At 40.2% G+C, this 15,106-nt stretch overlaps 2 protein-coding genes across 4 annotated transcripts in view; one reads left to right on the forward strand and one right to left on the reverse strand.

The window, feature by feature from the left end:
* atp2c1 (ATPase secretory pathway Ca2+ transporting 1) overlaps nucleotides 1–6,028 on the reverse strand; it is a 71,072-nt gene extending 65,044 nt beyond the window's left edge. The window contains exon 1 of the mRNA XM_036558467.1: nucleotides 5,893–6,028. Within this exon, the coding sequence (XP_036414360.1) occupies nucleotides 5,893–5,931 (39 nt within the window). The 5' untranslated portion in view covers nucleotides 5,932–6,028. The remainder of the gene's footprint in view (nucleotides 1–5,892) is intronic.
* The window catches only part of ubxn11 (UBX domain protein 11), an 18,917-nt gene extending 4,959 nt beyond the window's left edge, over nucleotides 1–13,958 (forward strand). For all 3 annotated transcript variants that reach the window (XM_036558475.1, XM_036558476.1, XM_036558477.1), the window contains 12 exons: nucleotides 24–138; nucleotides 2,681–2,781; nucleotides 3,425–3,470; nucleotides 7,087–7,169; nucleotides 8,308–8,404; nucleotides 9,895–10,112; nucleotides 10,260–10,337; nucleotides 10,483–10,627; nucleotides 11,924–12,027; nucleotides 12,674–12,747; nucleotides 13,541–13,684; nucleotides 13,767–13,958. In XM_036558475.1, the coding sequence (XP_036414368.1) occupies nucleotides 24–138; nucleotides 2,681–2,781; nucleotides 3,425–3,470; nucleotides 7,087–7,169; nucleotides 8,308–8,404; nucleotides 9,895–10,112; nucleotides 10,260–10,337; nucleotides 10,483–10,627; nucleotides 11,924–12,027; nucleotides 12,674–12,747; nucleotides 13,541–13,684; nucleotides 13,767–13,923 (1,362 nt within the window). In that variant the 3' untranslated portion in view covers nucleotides 13,924–13,958. The remainder of the gene's footprint in view (nucleotides 1–23; nucleotides 139–2,680; nucleotides 2,782–3,424; nucleotides 3,471–7,086; nucleotides 7,170–8,307; nucleotides 8,405–9,894; nucleotides 10,113–10,259; nucleotides 10,338–10,482; nucleotides 10,628–11,923; nucleotides 12,028–12,673; nucleotides 12,748–13,540; nucleotides 13,685–13,766) is intronic.
* The last annotated feature ends 1,148 nt before the right edge of the window (nucleotides 13,959–15,106 follow it).

Below are 15,106 nucleotides of genomic sequence, written 5' to 3' on the forward strand. Positions count from 1 at the left end.
AATCTGTCTCTTTGCTCGTTTAGATGAAGCTGCGCTGCTTACAGACTTTTTCCCTCAGGATCAGACAGGGACCAGAGGTCACGGACAGCCTTGCCTCTCTGAGGTCAAAGGTCATGCAAAAGAGGAATCCCAAAGAAGGTGACCAGAAACATCATCATTAACGTTTAGGGTCTTGAGAGTGCTTAAAGGGTCAATATTTCACCTTTTTCCTCCCCTGTGAGGCCCATTTATGTTGATTTTTGTTCCGAAAAAGCTATAATCCATTCTTACATGACTATTTTCCAACCTCTCTTCGTCCCTTAGAACTAAACAGGCTGTTTTTGTTACTGTACCTTTAAGACTGATGTGTAAACAAGCCCTGTTCTGATTGGCTGCCCTTGTTCCAAAAGCAACATGGGCTTATAACACTCCTTATGACCTCAGTATGAGTAGGCGAGTCTAAACTAACGTAGGCCAAGACATTGTTTCAGAAAGTTTTGGCCTAAACACATATGCTTTAAATCCATTCATGGTGGAGGGATACATTCAGGGCGCTGTGAGGCAAAATAGTCCCCAAAGAAAACGTATTATTTCAGACTTTCCACTATTTTCCATCATCAACATTCCATATAGACTCAGAAGACTCGTGTAGGTTCACCGGTGGTTCTGGATAGTAAATAAAATGTCTATATTTGTGTTGTAGTCATGGCGACGCCTGGTTCCTATCACCACCACTGTAAAGATATCTCTAACCATTTCACACCAAACCACTCTGAATCACTGTTTACATCTCACACACTCAGTTCTGCAGAAATTTTGAAAAATGGGTGGAATTCTCCTTTAATGGCTAACAAAGGGCAAAGGTGTGTTGATCCTTGAGTCTTCCGTGGAAGCAGTTGGAATGTATTTTGAAGGAGTGTTTCTTAAATGTGTTTAAAATGCTTTCATTTTATCTCTGTGTGTCCCAGTTTAACAGCTTGTGCTCTTATTACTGCCGCAGGTTCTCACGTCGCCCAAATTCTGAAACAATAACGCCGCAGCCCTCGGCGCTGAATCTGAAACGAATGTCTAAAATGCAGATAGACAGGATCGGGGACTCATTAAAACCAATTTCTCTTCATTCCAAATTCCCAGGCTGAGCTATAAATATATATAGAACATACACGTCGCCCGGAACAAAGAAAAGGCATTTAAAAGCTAGTTAGGCAAATCAAATTCACTCAGCTTCCTCTTACATCAAAATGTAGAGCATCAGCCAAGACAGATTCAGCGTCGGAAGTTTAGCTTCTTTAGTTTTAGCACTGGAGCTACGAGGCTAATGTAGCTAACAAGTAATAGAAGCTAATGTTAGCTGCTATGTTAGCATAGTGCTAACTGCATGCTTACATCATGCAACATGTTATAATATACACCAATCTGGCATAACATTCTGACCACCTCCTTGTTTCTACGCTCATTGTCCATTTTATCAGCTCCACTTACTATATAGGTGCACTTTGTAGTTCTACAGTTACAGACTGTAGTCCATCTGTTTCTCTGATACTTTCTTAGCCCCCTTTTACCCTGTTCTTCAGTGGTCAGGACCCCCATGGACCCTCACAGAGCAGGTACTATTTGGGTGGTGGATCATTCTCAGCACTGCAGTAACACTGACGTGGTGGTGGTGTGTTAGTGTGTGTTGTGCTGGTCTGAGTGGATCAGACACAGCAGTGCTGCTGGAGTTTTTAAACACCTCAGTGTCGCTGCTGGACTGAGAATAGTCCACCAACCAAAAATATTCAGCAAACAGCGTCCTGTGGGCAGCGTCCTGTGACCACTGATGAAGGACTAGAGGATGACCAACACAAACTGTGCAGCAGCAGATGAGCTATAGCCTCTGACTTTACATCTACAAGGTGGACTGACAAGGTAGGAGTGTCTAATAGAGTGGACAGTGAGTGGATACAGTGTTTAAAAACTCCAGCAGCACTGCTGTGTCTGATCCACTCAGACCAGCACAACACACACTAACACACCACCACCACGTCAGTGTTACTGCAGTGCTGAGAATGACCCACCACCCAAATAGTACCTGCTCTGTGAGGGTCCATGGGGGTCCTGACCACTGAAGAACAGGGTAAAAGGGGGCTAACAAAGTATCAGAGAAACAGATGGACTACAGTCTGTAACTGTAGAACTACAAAGTGCACCTATATAGTAAGTGGAGCTGATAAAATGGACAATGAGTGTAGAAACCAGGAGGTGGTCAGAATGTAATGCCTGATCGGTGTATGTAAATTAGCTTTGTTTTGATTGGCTGACCCATATTATGCCTCATTCAACAAAAACCCAAAAAACAGAACAATCATTGCTGTAACTCTCCTAATGACTTCAGGACGAAAAAGTCTGGAAACTTTATTTGTTCATCAATCAAGTATTTTTAAAAAGTGAGGACAATTCAGTTTTCCAGGATATTGACCCTTTAATAGCTGCATGCAGAGCTTTGTTTTGTTCATGATCCTGCATGACTCACATAAAACGTCATGCTTTATACAGTTTTGGTAAAAATCTGCAACGAAAAGACAGAAATGTAGGAAAAATTGGTGAGAAAAACTCAGAATTCTGCTCAGAGTTCAGAGAACATACAGACCAAATGAGATTCACATTGTCAGATGTGGAAGTTAACAGCTAAAAGCTAAAATGTCTTGTGTGAATGACCCAGGCTGCCCACCCAGTGATTTTGAGCTGATGTCCAGCATGGTGCAGAAACTGGGTCAGTTAGAGAGAAAGGTCAAGGCTCAGGCGCTGGACATCAACACCAAGGTAAGGCGCTTCACATTCAGACAAAAAACACGCTGATGAAAAACACCTTAAATGGCCCCCTACTCCCTACATAGTGCACTACATAGGCCTTAAAATAAGGGCTCCAGCACTCAAACAGTGCATAATGTGTCTGACAAAGATTCATTTGGGACGCAGCCACAATGCACAACTCCATACTGGACAAACAGTGCACTGTGTGCAGGGCAGAAGCTCAAATTTCATCTCTCACATAGTGCACTATGTAGGGCAGTAGGGAGGAATTTGAGATTCAGCCACATTTCTCATTTCTCACTGCCACAAGCAGCTTCTGACCAATTACTCAGTAGGCCATTTAAAACAGTTCTCCTGCTGAGTAGAAAGAAAAAACCTGTTTTACATCATCTGTGTTCACTTAACATAGTAGAAGTGCTTTAGTTAAGTGTTTTGCTGTTGCACTGTAGTATTTATACAGCACATTCCTACAGTTATTATAAACATTCACCAGATTTTTAGTTATAAATTACAACAAAAACGCCAAGAGGGCCATTTCATCCACAATCTTACATTCTGTTCACACAAAACAGAACCAAATTTCAATAAATGTTGTTGCTATGGCTGCATTTCTGTGTACTTTCATGTTTATTTTTACTTTGTTTGTCATAAGGCAAGAAGAATAGCAGTTCTGGAAGAAAAACTTAAGCTACTGCAAGGTAATATCACTAATATTAAATATTAAGTTAGTTGCAGAATATAATACACAGTCATGTGCAAACATTTGGGCAAATTTAATGATTTTATTGATTTTCTGAGTGAAAATGAGTTAAAACATCCTCTACAGGGAACACATTTTAATACACAACTGCTATTTATTTGCATAGTTTAATATACTGGAAGAAGAATAGAACTTAAAATGTGGCCTGTGCAAAAGTTATGGCACATTTTGTATTTTGTTTTTTCTTTTCAATAAGTTCAGCAAATACACAGAAGTTGAGCAATAAAACTGGTAGAAGACATCACATTTAAAGGGAATTACACCAGTTTTTAAAAATGCATAATCCATGCATAACCATTTAAGATGTAAACAGAGTGGTTTGGTATGAAACGCTCTGTTCTAGAGAAACCTACAGAACTGTTCACAGTGGTGGTGATAGGAACCAGACGTCCACCTCTAAAAGCTCCCTCACAGAAAGTTACATGAAATGGTTATGAATTCACTGCCTGATGACTGAGACACTGTTTTATGGTAGTTTTGAAAAAGGTCACCAAACAAATTCAGACTTATCGCTATTTTATCATCATCAGCATTACTTTACTACGAGTATTAAGAATATGTATTCAGAATAAAGAATGAAGTCCTGCTAAAGCCTGAGTAGACTGATAAATCAATGTGATCAGTTATTAATCTCAGCGTTACTGAGCTCTGCTAAAGCCTGAGTAGACTGATAAATCAATGTGATCAGTTATTAATCTCAGTGTTACTGAGCTCTGCTAAAGCCTGAGTAGACTGATAAATCAATGTGATCAGTTATTAATCTCAGTGTTACTGAGCTCTGCTAAAGCCTGAGTAGACTGATAAATCAATGTGATCAGTATTAATCTCAGTGTTACTGAGCTCTGCTAAAGCCTGAGTAGACCGATAAATCAATGTGATCAGTTATTAATCTCAGTGTTACTGAGCTCTGCTAAAGCCTGAGTAGACTGATAAATCAATGTGATCAGTTATTAATCTCAGTGTTACTGAGCTCTGCTAAAGCCTGAGTAGACCGATAAATCAATGTGATCAGTTATTAATCTCAGCGTTACTGAGCTCTGCTAAAGCCTGAGTAGACCGATAAATCAATGTGATCAGTATTAATCTGTGTTACTGAGCTCTGCTAAAGCCTGAGTGGACTGATAAATCAATGTGATCAGTTATTAATCTGTGTTACTGAGCTCTGCTAAAGCCTGAGTAGACTGATAAATCAATGTGATCAGTTATTAATCTCAGTGTTACTGAGCTCTGCTAAAGCCTGAGTAGACCGATAAATCAATGTGATCAGTTATTAATCTGTGTTACTGAGCTCTGCTAAAGCCTGAGTGGACTGATAAATCAATGTGATCAGTTATTAATCTGTGTTACTGAGCTCTGCTAAAGCCTGAGTAGACTGATAAATCAATGTGATCAGTTATTAATCTCAGTGTTACTGAGCTCTGCTAAAGCCTGAGTAGACTGATAAATCAATGTGATCGGTTATTAATCTCAGTGTTACTGAGCTCTGCTAAAGCCTGAGTAGACTGATAAATCAATGTGACCAGTTATTAATCTCAGTGTTAGTAAACTCTTTTGAAGGATGACTGAATTCAGTAGTGCACATGTTCACGAGTGATAAGCTCAGCTTTGGTGTGGTCCCGGACTGGTGCATGCGTTCCGTGGCAAGTTACATACACATCTTTAGCTGAAAATCATACATCTACTCACTTTATAGTCAAATTTGCGTGATTTTGTTGTTGGGATATGGCAAATTGTTGTCTTAGGTCATGAAAGGGCAGTGAGATTATGGGAGCAGCAGTGGACTAAAGCAGGTGATGAGAGCCAAAATAACACTGAGAATTTTGTATTCAGTGAATTTTTCATGAAACATGTGATGAGAAGAATAACACAAACACAACTGCCAACGAGTAACAGGAAAGAGCATGAAATAAGTAAAATTATAGCAGTAGTTTGTCATTATTTTGGGTTTAAAAAGGGAGTTTTTCACCAGGTACTTTATCAGTTTGTATTCTGAACACATTACTTTATGGAATACTTCACTGAATACATTGAGTACAGTGCATTTAGTATTCAGTTAACACTACTTTTTCAAAGTATTCTGCCCGACCCCGCTCAGAAGACGTGTAGGTTCACCGGTGGTTTGTTTTCCCCCTTCAAGTTCTGTGTAGAGGATGTGGTAACTTGCATTCACTCAGCAACACCTTAAATTTGACCTGGGGTGTTGAAACTTTTGCATATGACAGTGAGGATTAGTACTTATTTACTTTTATACTTATAGTATATATACATTACATACAGCATCTCATTGACATGTAGTTCATATGTTGCTCTGTTGTATGTATCTAGCACTAATATAAAGAAATACGCTGTTCAGGACTTACTTGCTGCAGCAGAATTGAGTTGGAGGTTGTTTGATGCATGGCAGCTGATGAGAACGCAGACAGGCAGAGGTGGAAAAACTGGAAACCCTAGAACAGGGAAACGGTTCTAGAGTAAAGACAAGCAGCCAAGAGTTGTGAGAACACAAAGCCAAGCCAAACAGGCCTTAATCAGAACGTACAGGGAGCAGGTGAAGCTGAGGGGGTGGAGTTAGAGCTGAACCAATCTGGAGCAGAGGGGTGGAGACTTACATTTGCATAATACAAGTGCATAAAATCATAAAATGACTGACATCCTGCAAGCAGATCAAAATAACAGCATGGAGGTCATACACTATTGCAGCACCACCTAGTGGCCACTAGACTGATTACAGTATAAGATCAGTGCAGCCCAGACAGTAACCTGGCCAGAGAGTAAATCTTTGTTTACACTTTTTAATTCATCTGATACCTGAAAGGGTGGGTCGCGCCAACAGAGCTTAAGTTTAAACTTGGATTAAATCAAGGTTAATCCAGTTGTCAGCAAACCAGGTTAAAAATAATCAGGGTTACATTTAAACTGCCATTTTGACTACAGTTTTAGTTTTACAGTAAATGTAGATTAAATTGAATCCCGTTGCTCCTGATCTTTGAACTCACGTTTAAACATTTTAACTCCGCTTGAGGTTTGAATTTACAAATTTTCTGCAGCGTTCAAGGAAACTCAGAAAATATATACAGTCATGTGCAAATGTAATGCACAGTTACTGTGTATTTGCTGAGCATAACATAAAAAATAAACCAACAAGTTTACCAACAACTGATGGCACATTTTATATATATATATATATATATATATATATATAGGAACAAAACTGTATTTTCATTTTTGTTGTTATTCAGTTTTTGACATCATTTGAAAATGCCTGTTGTTCTTTACACTGTATATAAATTTCATGATGACTGGACCAAAAGAAACAGCCCAAAATGACTTGGATGTTTGGTTCCATTGACTTACATATATATATATATATATATATATATATATATATATATATATATATATTCCATATTGTTGGAATTGTGCACTCAGATTTTGCATAAAAATGCTGTATTTTAGTGTGTCTGTGTAGAGGACGTGTTAAGTCTCTTTGGATTTATACTTATTGTAAAATTTGACCAAATCTAACAAAAATGATTTCCCCTGTACGATCATAGAGAAAACAGAAGGCGAGCAGTGCGAGGAAGAAGGACTGGCTGAAAAGTGCCACAAACTTCAGAACCAAGTGTGGGAAATGGAGGTGAGAGTCTCGTCAGTTCGGCTGAGGAATCTGAGACAGTGCTGCATTCTTAAAAACCACTGAAGGTCTCTTTTAAAGGGCCCATATAATAAAAAAAATGGATGTTTCACACTAAGGACTATTTCAGTCTGGACACCTTTTTGAATAAGGCACAATACAGGGCAGCCTATCAGAGTAGACCTCATTTACATATATCAGTCTTAAATGCACAGTAACAGCAACAGTTTAAGTGCTAAAGAGAAGGAAGATGGTCATGTAAAAATGAACTGATTGCTTTGATACATAAACCAGACAAATATAATAAAGGAAAAAAGAAGATTCAAAAATTGTCTCATATGGGCCCTTTAATAGTCCTACAGACTGGATCACTGTATTCTGTCTTGCTGTCTGTTATTCTCTAATTAATGATTGATTAGTTTCTTGTCTATATTTATTATAGTGTTTGTTCACTTTTGCGCTGATGTCAGTTGTCCTCTTGTTTGCGGCAGTTCTGTTTAAGGGAAACTCCAGCCAAAATGAAAAATTTAACCCCTGTAATCCCTACATCTGTTGTAAACATGCTTGCTTGCATCCTGTTGCCGGAATCTGTAGATCAGGGGATCAAGGGCCAAAGTGCAATGTTTGTGGTGGGCTGAGTTTGTTAGCATTTTTAGCCTTACAGGTCCAGTTCTAAACTAAACTAGCAAATTTTGAACTCCAGTCATGTCTTGGCTGACCAGATACATCTGGAGCATTATGGAAAAGAGTGTAAATTCCTTGTGATGGTGCGTCTTAAAGGTGAGAACTGTTGAAAAACCAGTTCACCAGAAGCTGAATATCACATCTGTATTTATTAGACTGGCTAGGCTAGCAGTCAGGATTGGGTGACACCGCAGGGATTCACAGTGGTTGTACGATGTATTTACATAAAGCATGCAGGGGATTGTAGAGAGAGATGCTGCAGTATGTATTATTACAAAACAAGACAAATAACATATTAAACTGTAGCTTTAGGCCGGAATGCTGCTTTATATGGAGCACAGTGATTTGGAGGGAATTTCTCTTGAGTGCTCTGCACTCAAAACCTGTCTATGATCAAATGGAATGATAATAAAGTTTGGCTTGACATGAAAATAAGGGTTTTTTTTGTTTTGCTCAGAGGTTTCTGAATGACTATGGGATGATCTGGGTTGGAGACAGTGAGGATCACGACACGGCAGAGCCAGCGGACTCAGGACACACACTGTGGCAACCAGGTATCAGAAAAGATTCAAACGTTACATTAAAATAACAAACAGTAAAACGAGCAGAACTGATGTGGCTCAGAAGACGACTTTGATAACATACAATGTGCAATAAATAATACCTTAGGGAACCTAACTGAGTCCTAGTTGGAGTTTTAGTTAAGCTTTAGTTGGAAACAAGAGGGTTATTTTCATGAAATGTCCAATGAAAACATATCCAATCAAAATTGTTTTCTTTGTGGTAACTAGATAGATACAGCTGGGCAAGCTCTCCCATTGGTTAGGACTTCAGGAGTTGGACTGAAGGCCTCACACATTAGATTAACTACCAACGTAATATGGAAGTGACAGAAGAATCAACCAGTCACGCTCTGATTTACACTGGGACCAATTTCTTGAGAAACAAATCAGTTTCTTGAGAAACTGATACAGACAAGCTCACATATATTTCTATATATTTCCTTGCATACTTTGTTGGCCCCCTTTTACCCTGTTCTTCAGTGGTCAGGACCCCCATGGACCCTCACAGAGCAGGTACTATCTGAGTGGTGGGTCATTCTCAGCACTGCAGTAACACTGACATGGTGGTGGTGTGTTAGTGTGTGTTGTGCTGGTCTAAGTGGATCAGACACAGCAGTGCTGCTGGAGTTTTTAAACACCTCAGTGTCGCTGCTGGACTGAGAATAGTCCACCAAACAAAAATATCCAGCCAACAGTGTCCTGTGGGCAGCGTCCTGTGACCACTGATGAAGGACTAGAGGATGACCAACACAAACTGTGCAGCAGCAGATGAGCTATCGTCTCTGACTTTACATCTACAAGGTGGACTGACAAGGTAGGAGTGTCTAATAGAGTGGACAGTGAGTGGACACAGTGTTTAAAAACTCCAGCAGCACTGCTGTGTCTGATCCACTCAGACCAGCACAACACACACTAACACACCACCACCACGTCAGTGTTACTACAGTGCTGAGAATGAAATGAAATGAAAATTTGTATCAAAAATTAAACTGAACTCCAGAAATTCAGTTTTAAAAGGAGCATGAGTTAAGCTCTATGTATACAGGTGGCGCTGTGGACCCCGCTGCGTCCACTCACTAAAACATCATCCAGCTTTTATATGGGGAACCTTAAAGAAGGTTCTAATTCACTTTACTGCTGGATGCGCACCCAGGGAACGCTGGCATGGCCAAAGAAAACAGATGTTCTTGCAGCTCAGTTAAGCTTGCTAGGTTAGCTTTCGCTTGGTGGTTAGCTTTCTCACTGTAGCTTTCTCCGACTTAGACAAAAGGAGGTCAAGATTAACCTACTTAGGTTCACTGGGGCTACAATGACTCACAGTGTCTGTGTCCGGTATGCGGCAGCCTTGAGGGTAAATACCAGTAACAGTGCGTTTTCAGAACGTATTGACTTTTCTTTTGAGGATAAATAACTGTTCTTGAGTCTGAAAGTGAGAGAAAAACCTATAAATTCTATAAATTTCACATTTTACCTCTTTACAGGAGCTTCTCTGGTCAGGAGGTTCTCCATGAACTTTGACCTGGCTCTGCAGAACATTATGGACCTGAATATCCTGGCCGGTGAGGGTCAGTCCTATGTGACGTCGGTTCCTGGAGGAGCCAAACTGACCCAGCAGGATCCGGTTCCTCTGTGGCTCTACAAAAATGGCATTGTGATGTTCAACGGCCCCTTCCGTCCCTACCAGGACCCCAGCACCCAGGTTTATCATACTTCATTTATTTATCATTAATAATATCATGTTTTATTTATAGAGGAAGAAGAAGAAAGAAAGAAGATGCTCTAAGCAGGTTGGGTATCTCAGAGTCGTGCTGATGGTTCCTCTTTTTCTTTCCTTGCTGAACTCCAGCGGTGCATGCAGGACCTGATGGATGGATATTTCCCCTCAGAGCTGCAGGAGAAGTTTCCAGAGGGGGTTGTCTTTCAGGTGTGTGTGTGTCTCTATGCCTGTATTCACACTTCATTCATAAGCATATTATCAATTATTTTGGTATTTAGAGCATTAAGTTCAGTCTAAGAAGTTGGTTTTGCATTTTTTGATGATGTTTGTAATTTCATATCTATCCATGCAGGTCTATGACAGACGGGAGGAGGAGTTCAGGGTGAGACGGGCTCCTGGGTTTCCAGGGAAAGGTCACACGGTGGGGGGTTCAGAGGAGAAACTGCTGGACCACCGAGAGGAGGACAGATGCATGCAAAGCCAGAGCCAGTTAACAGGTCAGCACCCAGCTAATGATGACCTTTACACTGAGATCGTGTTTATCAGACCAGCAGGAGTTACAGTGCTGATCTAGGATCAGTATATTTAGTAAAAAATATGAGTAGAAATACCTCGCGCAGGTCTCCAAAACGAGGGGGGTGTAACTAGCAAGCTGATTGGCTCTTTTTATTGAAGGGCGGGACTTTCTCCGTGATAGCCACCGTGTTGAGCATTACAAGCTTTCCCATTCATATTTTAACTAGTTACCGTCTCCTCCTTTTAACATCTCTAAGTATAACCAGAGCTGGTTTATGAGGAGTCTGGCCTCTTCCTATTTCCCTGTTATAACAAAAACATGACTGAGTCCTCAATGAATGGCAGTGAATGGAGCTAAAGGGCTAAAAACGAAAAGTTAAAATAGTTTCTAATCACTGAACCAGAACTTTCCTTTAGTTTTAGAAAGTAGAAGGATGGATTTCACTAAAAAAAACAAAGAAATCTCACCTGTATGTTTCCTTTTTCTACAGTAAACGGGTTTTGGGCAGCAGGACGCTAACATTACTGCTCCTGAGTGCTGATTGGTTGGCAAGCGAAGCAGCTCATTGGCTGTTCGTACTCCTATAACTCGAGTTTAAAAGCTCTTAAAATTATAACAGCGGGGTTGAAATGTTTTACGCTGTTCTGTGTTCAGGATATGAATGTATTATTTTACATTAAAAATGTTTTAGTATTTATAAACTATGATTTTGCTGAAATGCTCCATTCAATTTGGATGTGCTCGGGAGCGCCCTCTAGCTTTTGAGAAACCCGGAAGACGTTACAGAATGGAAATTCTGCTCTCTACAAATTCTCTGGTATAACCAGAGCCAATTTAAGGAGCCACTACCTGTTTCTACCATGATATCAAAAATTACTGTGAAACACTAGAGGGCGCCCATGAGCGAGTGCTCAATGAATGGGGTGAATGAAGCAAAAAATGTTTACTTTTTTCTGGATAAAATTGGTTAAGCGTTCACAAACTATGATTTTGCTCAGTAGCTCCATAGGAACCCATTTATTTCAGGAGCGCCCTCTAGCATCTGACCAACCTGGAGGACATTATCGAGTGTCAATTCTCCACGGTAGAAATTCTCTGATTTAAGCTTCCATTACTTGTTAGCTACATTAGCCTCGTAGCTCAGGTGTAAAACCAAAGGCACCAAACGTCGCGGCAGGATTGAGGGTGGAAAACTGTGGAAACGTGATTTGTTTTGCCAAACTGTTCCTTTAAATTCAATCTCGTACGTTAAACTGCTGCTGCGTGTGATTTAAAGGTCGGAAGTTGTCCATGGAGCAGTTCCTGAATAAGCTCCCAGAGAGTGTGGTGAAAGGAGGCAAAGTGATCAATATTCGCTCCTCACTGAAAGCCCACCTGCAGGTAAGACCACTGCACGGTGCACACTGTGGGATTCCTTTATTCTCTAATAATAGCAGTGGGGAACCCTCAGGGCCTTCCAGGCCTTCAGAACAGGTTAAATGATGTCTGACAACATAAAATGCATGTCTGTGATTTTTAGTTCAGTTTTATTTAATATAATCCTGCTTGTTATTTTCAAACATTGCAAGTATTGCGGAAATGCTCTTATTTCATTGTTAAGTTTTGGTTGGAAATTAAAGGGTTAAAATGTTGAAACACCCAAACACTTGTCCCAAACACACTTTGTTTTACAAGTGACACCAAACCTAGTCCATTGAAAGTTCTAGATAACTGGCTGTGAATATGAGTCGTAGTCTAAGCCGGTTCTGGTTAGTTGTTATGAATGTAAAACAGTGGCGGCAGCTCTGAGTCAGAACTCTTTACTGAAAGAGTCGCTGTAACACTGAAACACACAAGCTCAGACAGACGATCATGTCTGTTACAAGATTCAGATTAAACTTATGGAATGACTTTTACCAGCTTCAAATGTTTCTGGTTAATCTCGAACCTCTAACAGTCACAGTTCACAGCTGAATAATATGTATATTACAGGACAGTGAGATTTTGTATGAGTTATTTCATTCGTGTATCTTCTATCTGTCTGCAGGGTTCAGCTGGTGGAGCTCAGAGTCATTCAGTCAGCGTTATAGAAACTCCTGCTCTGCAGACTCTGAGAGAGAGGTACCCAAACTCACAGCAGCCTCTGAAACACCTCTGCAGAACAGTGGGGGTTTAAATCTCCGACCACACGATTCAGTTCAAGTATGATTCTTTAGGAAGTGATTCAGAGATTCGCAAAATTTTAAATTTCACCCCGATTCAGCTCTTTTTATTATTCAGTGAATCATGAAATCCCAAAATATCACTATGACTGGACTCAATGACAGTTCTGTAGAAAATAATGCAGTGAATCATAAATCTCAAATTTCACCACAATTTGCCACAATTTGAATCTTTCAGAAATGGTTCACGAAATGACTCGCAAAATCTTAAATTTCACCATGATTTGACTTAATTATAAGTCTTTAGGAGTTGATTCAATGAATCACAAAATCACAAATTTAAATGAAATGAAATCATAATTACTTGACTCAGTTTTATTCTTTAGGAAATGATTCAGTAAATAAAAAAAAAATCACAACAATTTGACTTCATGAAATGAGTCAATGAATTACAAAATCTCTATCTTCACTACGATTCAACTCAATTTGATTTTTTTTAGGAAATGCAGCAGTCAATCATGAAATCTCAAATTTCACCAGGATTAGATTTAAATCAGTATTTCTGGTATTCAGAATTATTTTTTTAAATAATTTTAAAGTTAGAATGTAGTTAGAATGTAGTTAGAATGTAGTTCAGCCAGTTTCAGACACACAGCATGACGCACATTTTCACACCCCTATTAAACACCACTGAAAACGTTCCTAAAGCTTAAGGTGAACAGGTCACGCTGAACAGGTGTGTCTGCTTTAAGGTTGGAGTCCAGCGAAGCTGGCCGCTCAGAGGCCGAGGTCACGACCCTGCGAGTGAAGTCTGAGGATGGAGAGAAAACGTTCATCCTGAAAATGCTTTTCTCCGACACCATCGCTCACCTGCGCCAACACCTGGACGCTCACAGGTGGAGCAGTGTTCTGTCTTTCGGTTTATAGTACAGCTCAACAGTGTGTCCAGTTTATGATCCTTATTATTGTTTATCACAGAGGCTCCTCCTGTCCTCCATATGACATCATCAGTGCATTCCCTCAGCGTTGCCATAGCGATGACACCCAGACTCTCCTAGCCTGCGGTTTGACCCCAAACGCCGCCCTGCTACTGCGGCCCCGCCCACCACAGACATCATCGACCAATCCCACATAAAGACGAAGCACAGCTCATTTTCTGTTTTGCTCATGTTAAGAATCTGATTCAGTGTTAATACTATAATATACAATTATTAAATTTATTATGTAAAAATAAAATGTTTTTTTTTCATCATTTATGGAGAAATGTCACGATTTTTTTTTTTTACTTCTGCATAATTAAATGGTTAAGATGTAAGCAGAGTGGTTCAGAGCGGTTCAGAGTGGTTTGGTGTGAAACTCTCTGTTCTAGAGAAACTTACTGAGTCAGAGCTGTTCACAGTGGTGGTGATAGGAACCAGACGTCCACCTCTAAAAGCTCCCTCACAGAAAGTTCCTACATGAAATGGTTATGAATTCACTGCCTGATGACTGAGACACTGTTTTAGGATAGTTTAGAGAACTTAAACTCCATTCATGGTGGAGGGATACATGCAGGGCGCTGTGAGGCAAAATAGTCCCCAAAGAAAACGTATTATTCCAGATTTTCCACTTTTTTCCATCATCAACATTCCATATAAACTCAGAAGACTCGTGTGGGTTCACTGGTGGTTTTGGATAGTAAATAAAGTGGCTATATCTGTGTTGTAGTCATGGCGACCCCTGGTTCCTAGTCTCTATAATGAAATTTTCACATTCCCCTTTAACGTTTGAGCTCTCAGCACTGCTCTGAGCTCCCTTCGTCTCACTGTGCAGGGAGGTTGTCATTGGCAGGTGCAGATTCACTTTTCTGAACTGTTGGAGCTTTTAGAAGAAAACTTGTCTAGAACCGATTGTTTCTTATTATCAGCATTAGGAGGTCAATACGGCTTTGATAAACTGGGTTTTGATCACTAGAGTCATTCTGAAAAGGCTGCTGCTTGTATAATACATTTACAAATACAGCTGCAACACAGCTCAACTCACCATCTGCCATGTTTTCAATATTTCCCAGACGTGAGTAGCTCCTGTTCTGCTTCACACTGCACTGTGGGACAGTAGTGTCCATCACTACCAGAAGCCCAGTCCTGAATGGTGCACTTGCGGTCCTGCAAGCTGTAGGGTGTCCTGTTTCTCATATGCCATTAAAAGAGTAACAACAGATACATGTAGAGCCCCCATGTTGCACGGGTCTGTCCCAAATGCACATTTGAACCAAGCACCCTCGAGGTCTCTTACCTTACAGGTCTGCACATGGTTGATATCATCATCTGGGACTGGGC

The sequence above is a fragment of the Colossoma macropomum genome, unplaced genomic scaffold (assembly GCF_904425465.1).
Source record: "Colossoma macropomum unplaced genomic scaffold, Colossoma_macropomum, whole genome shotgun sequence".
Lineage (NCBI taxonomy): Eukaryota > Metazoa > Chordata > Actinopteri > Characiformes > Serrasalmidae > Colossoma > Colossoma macropomum.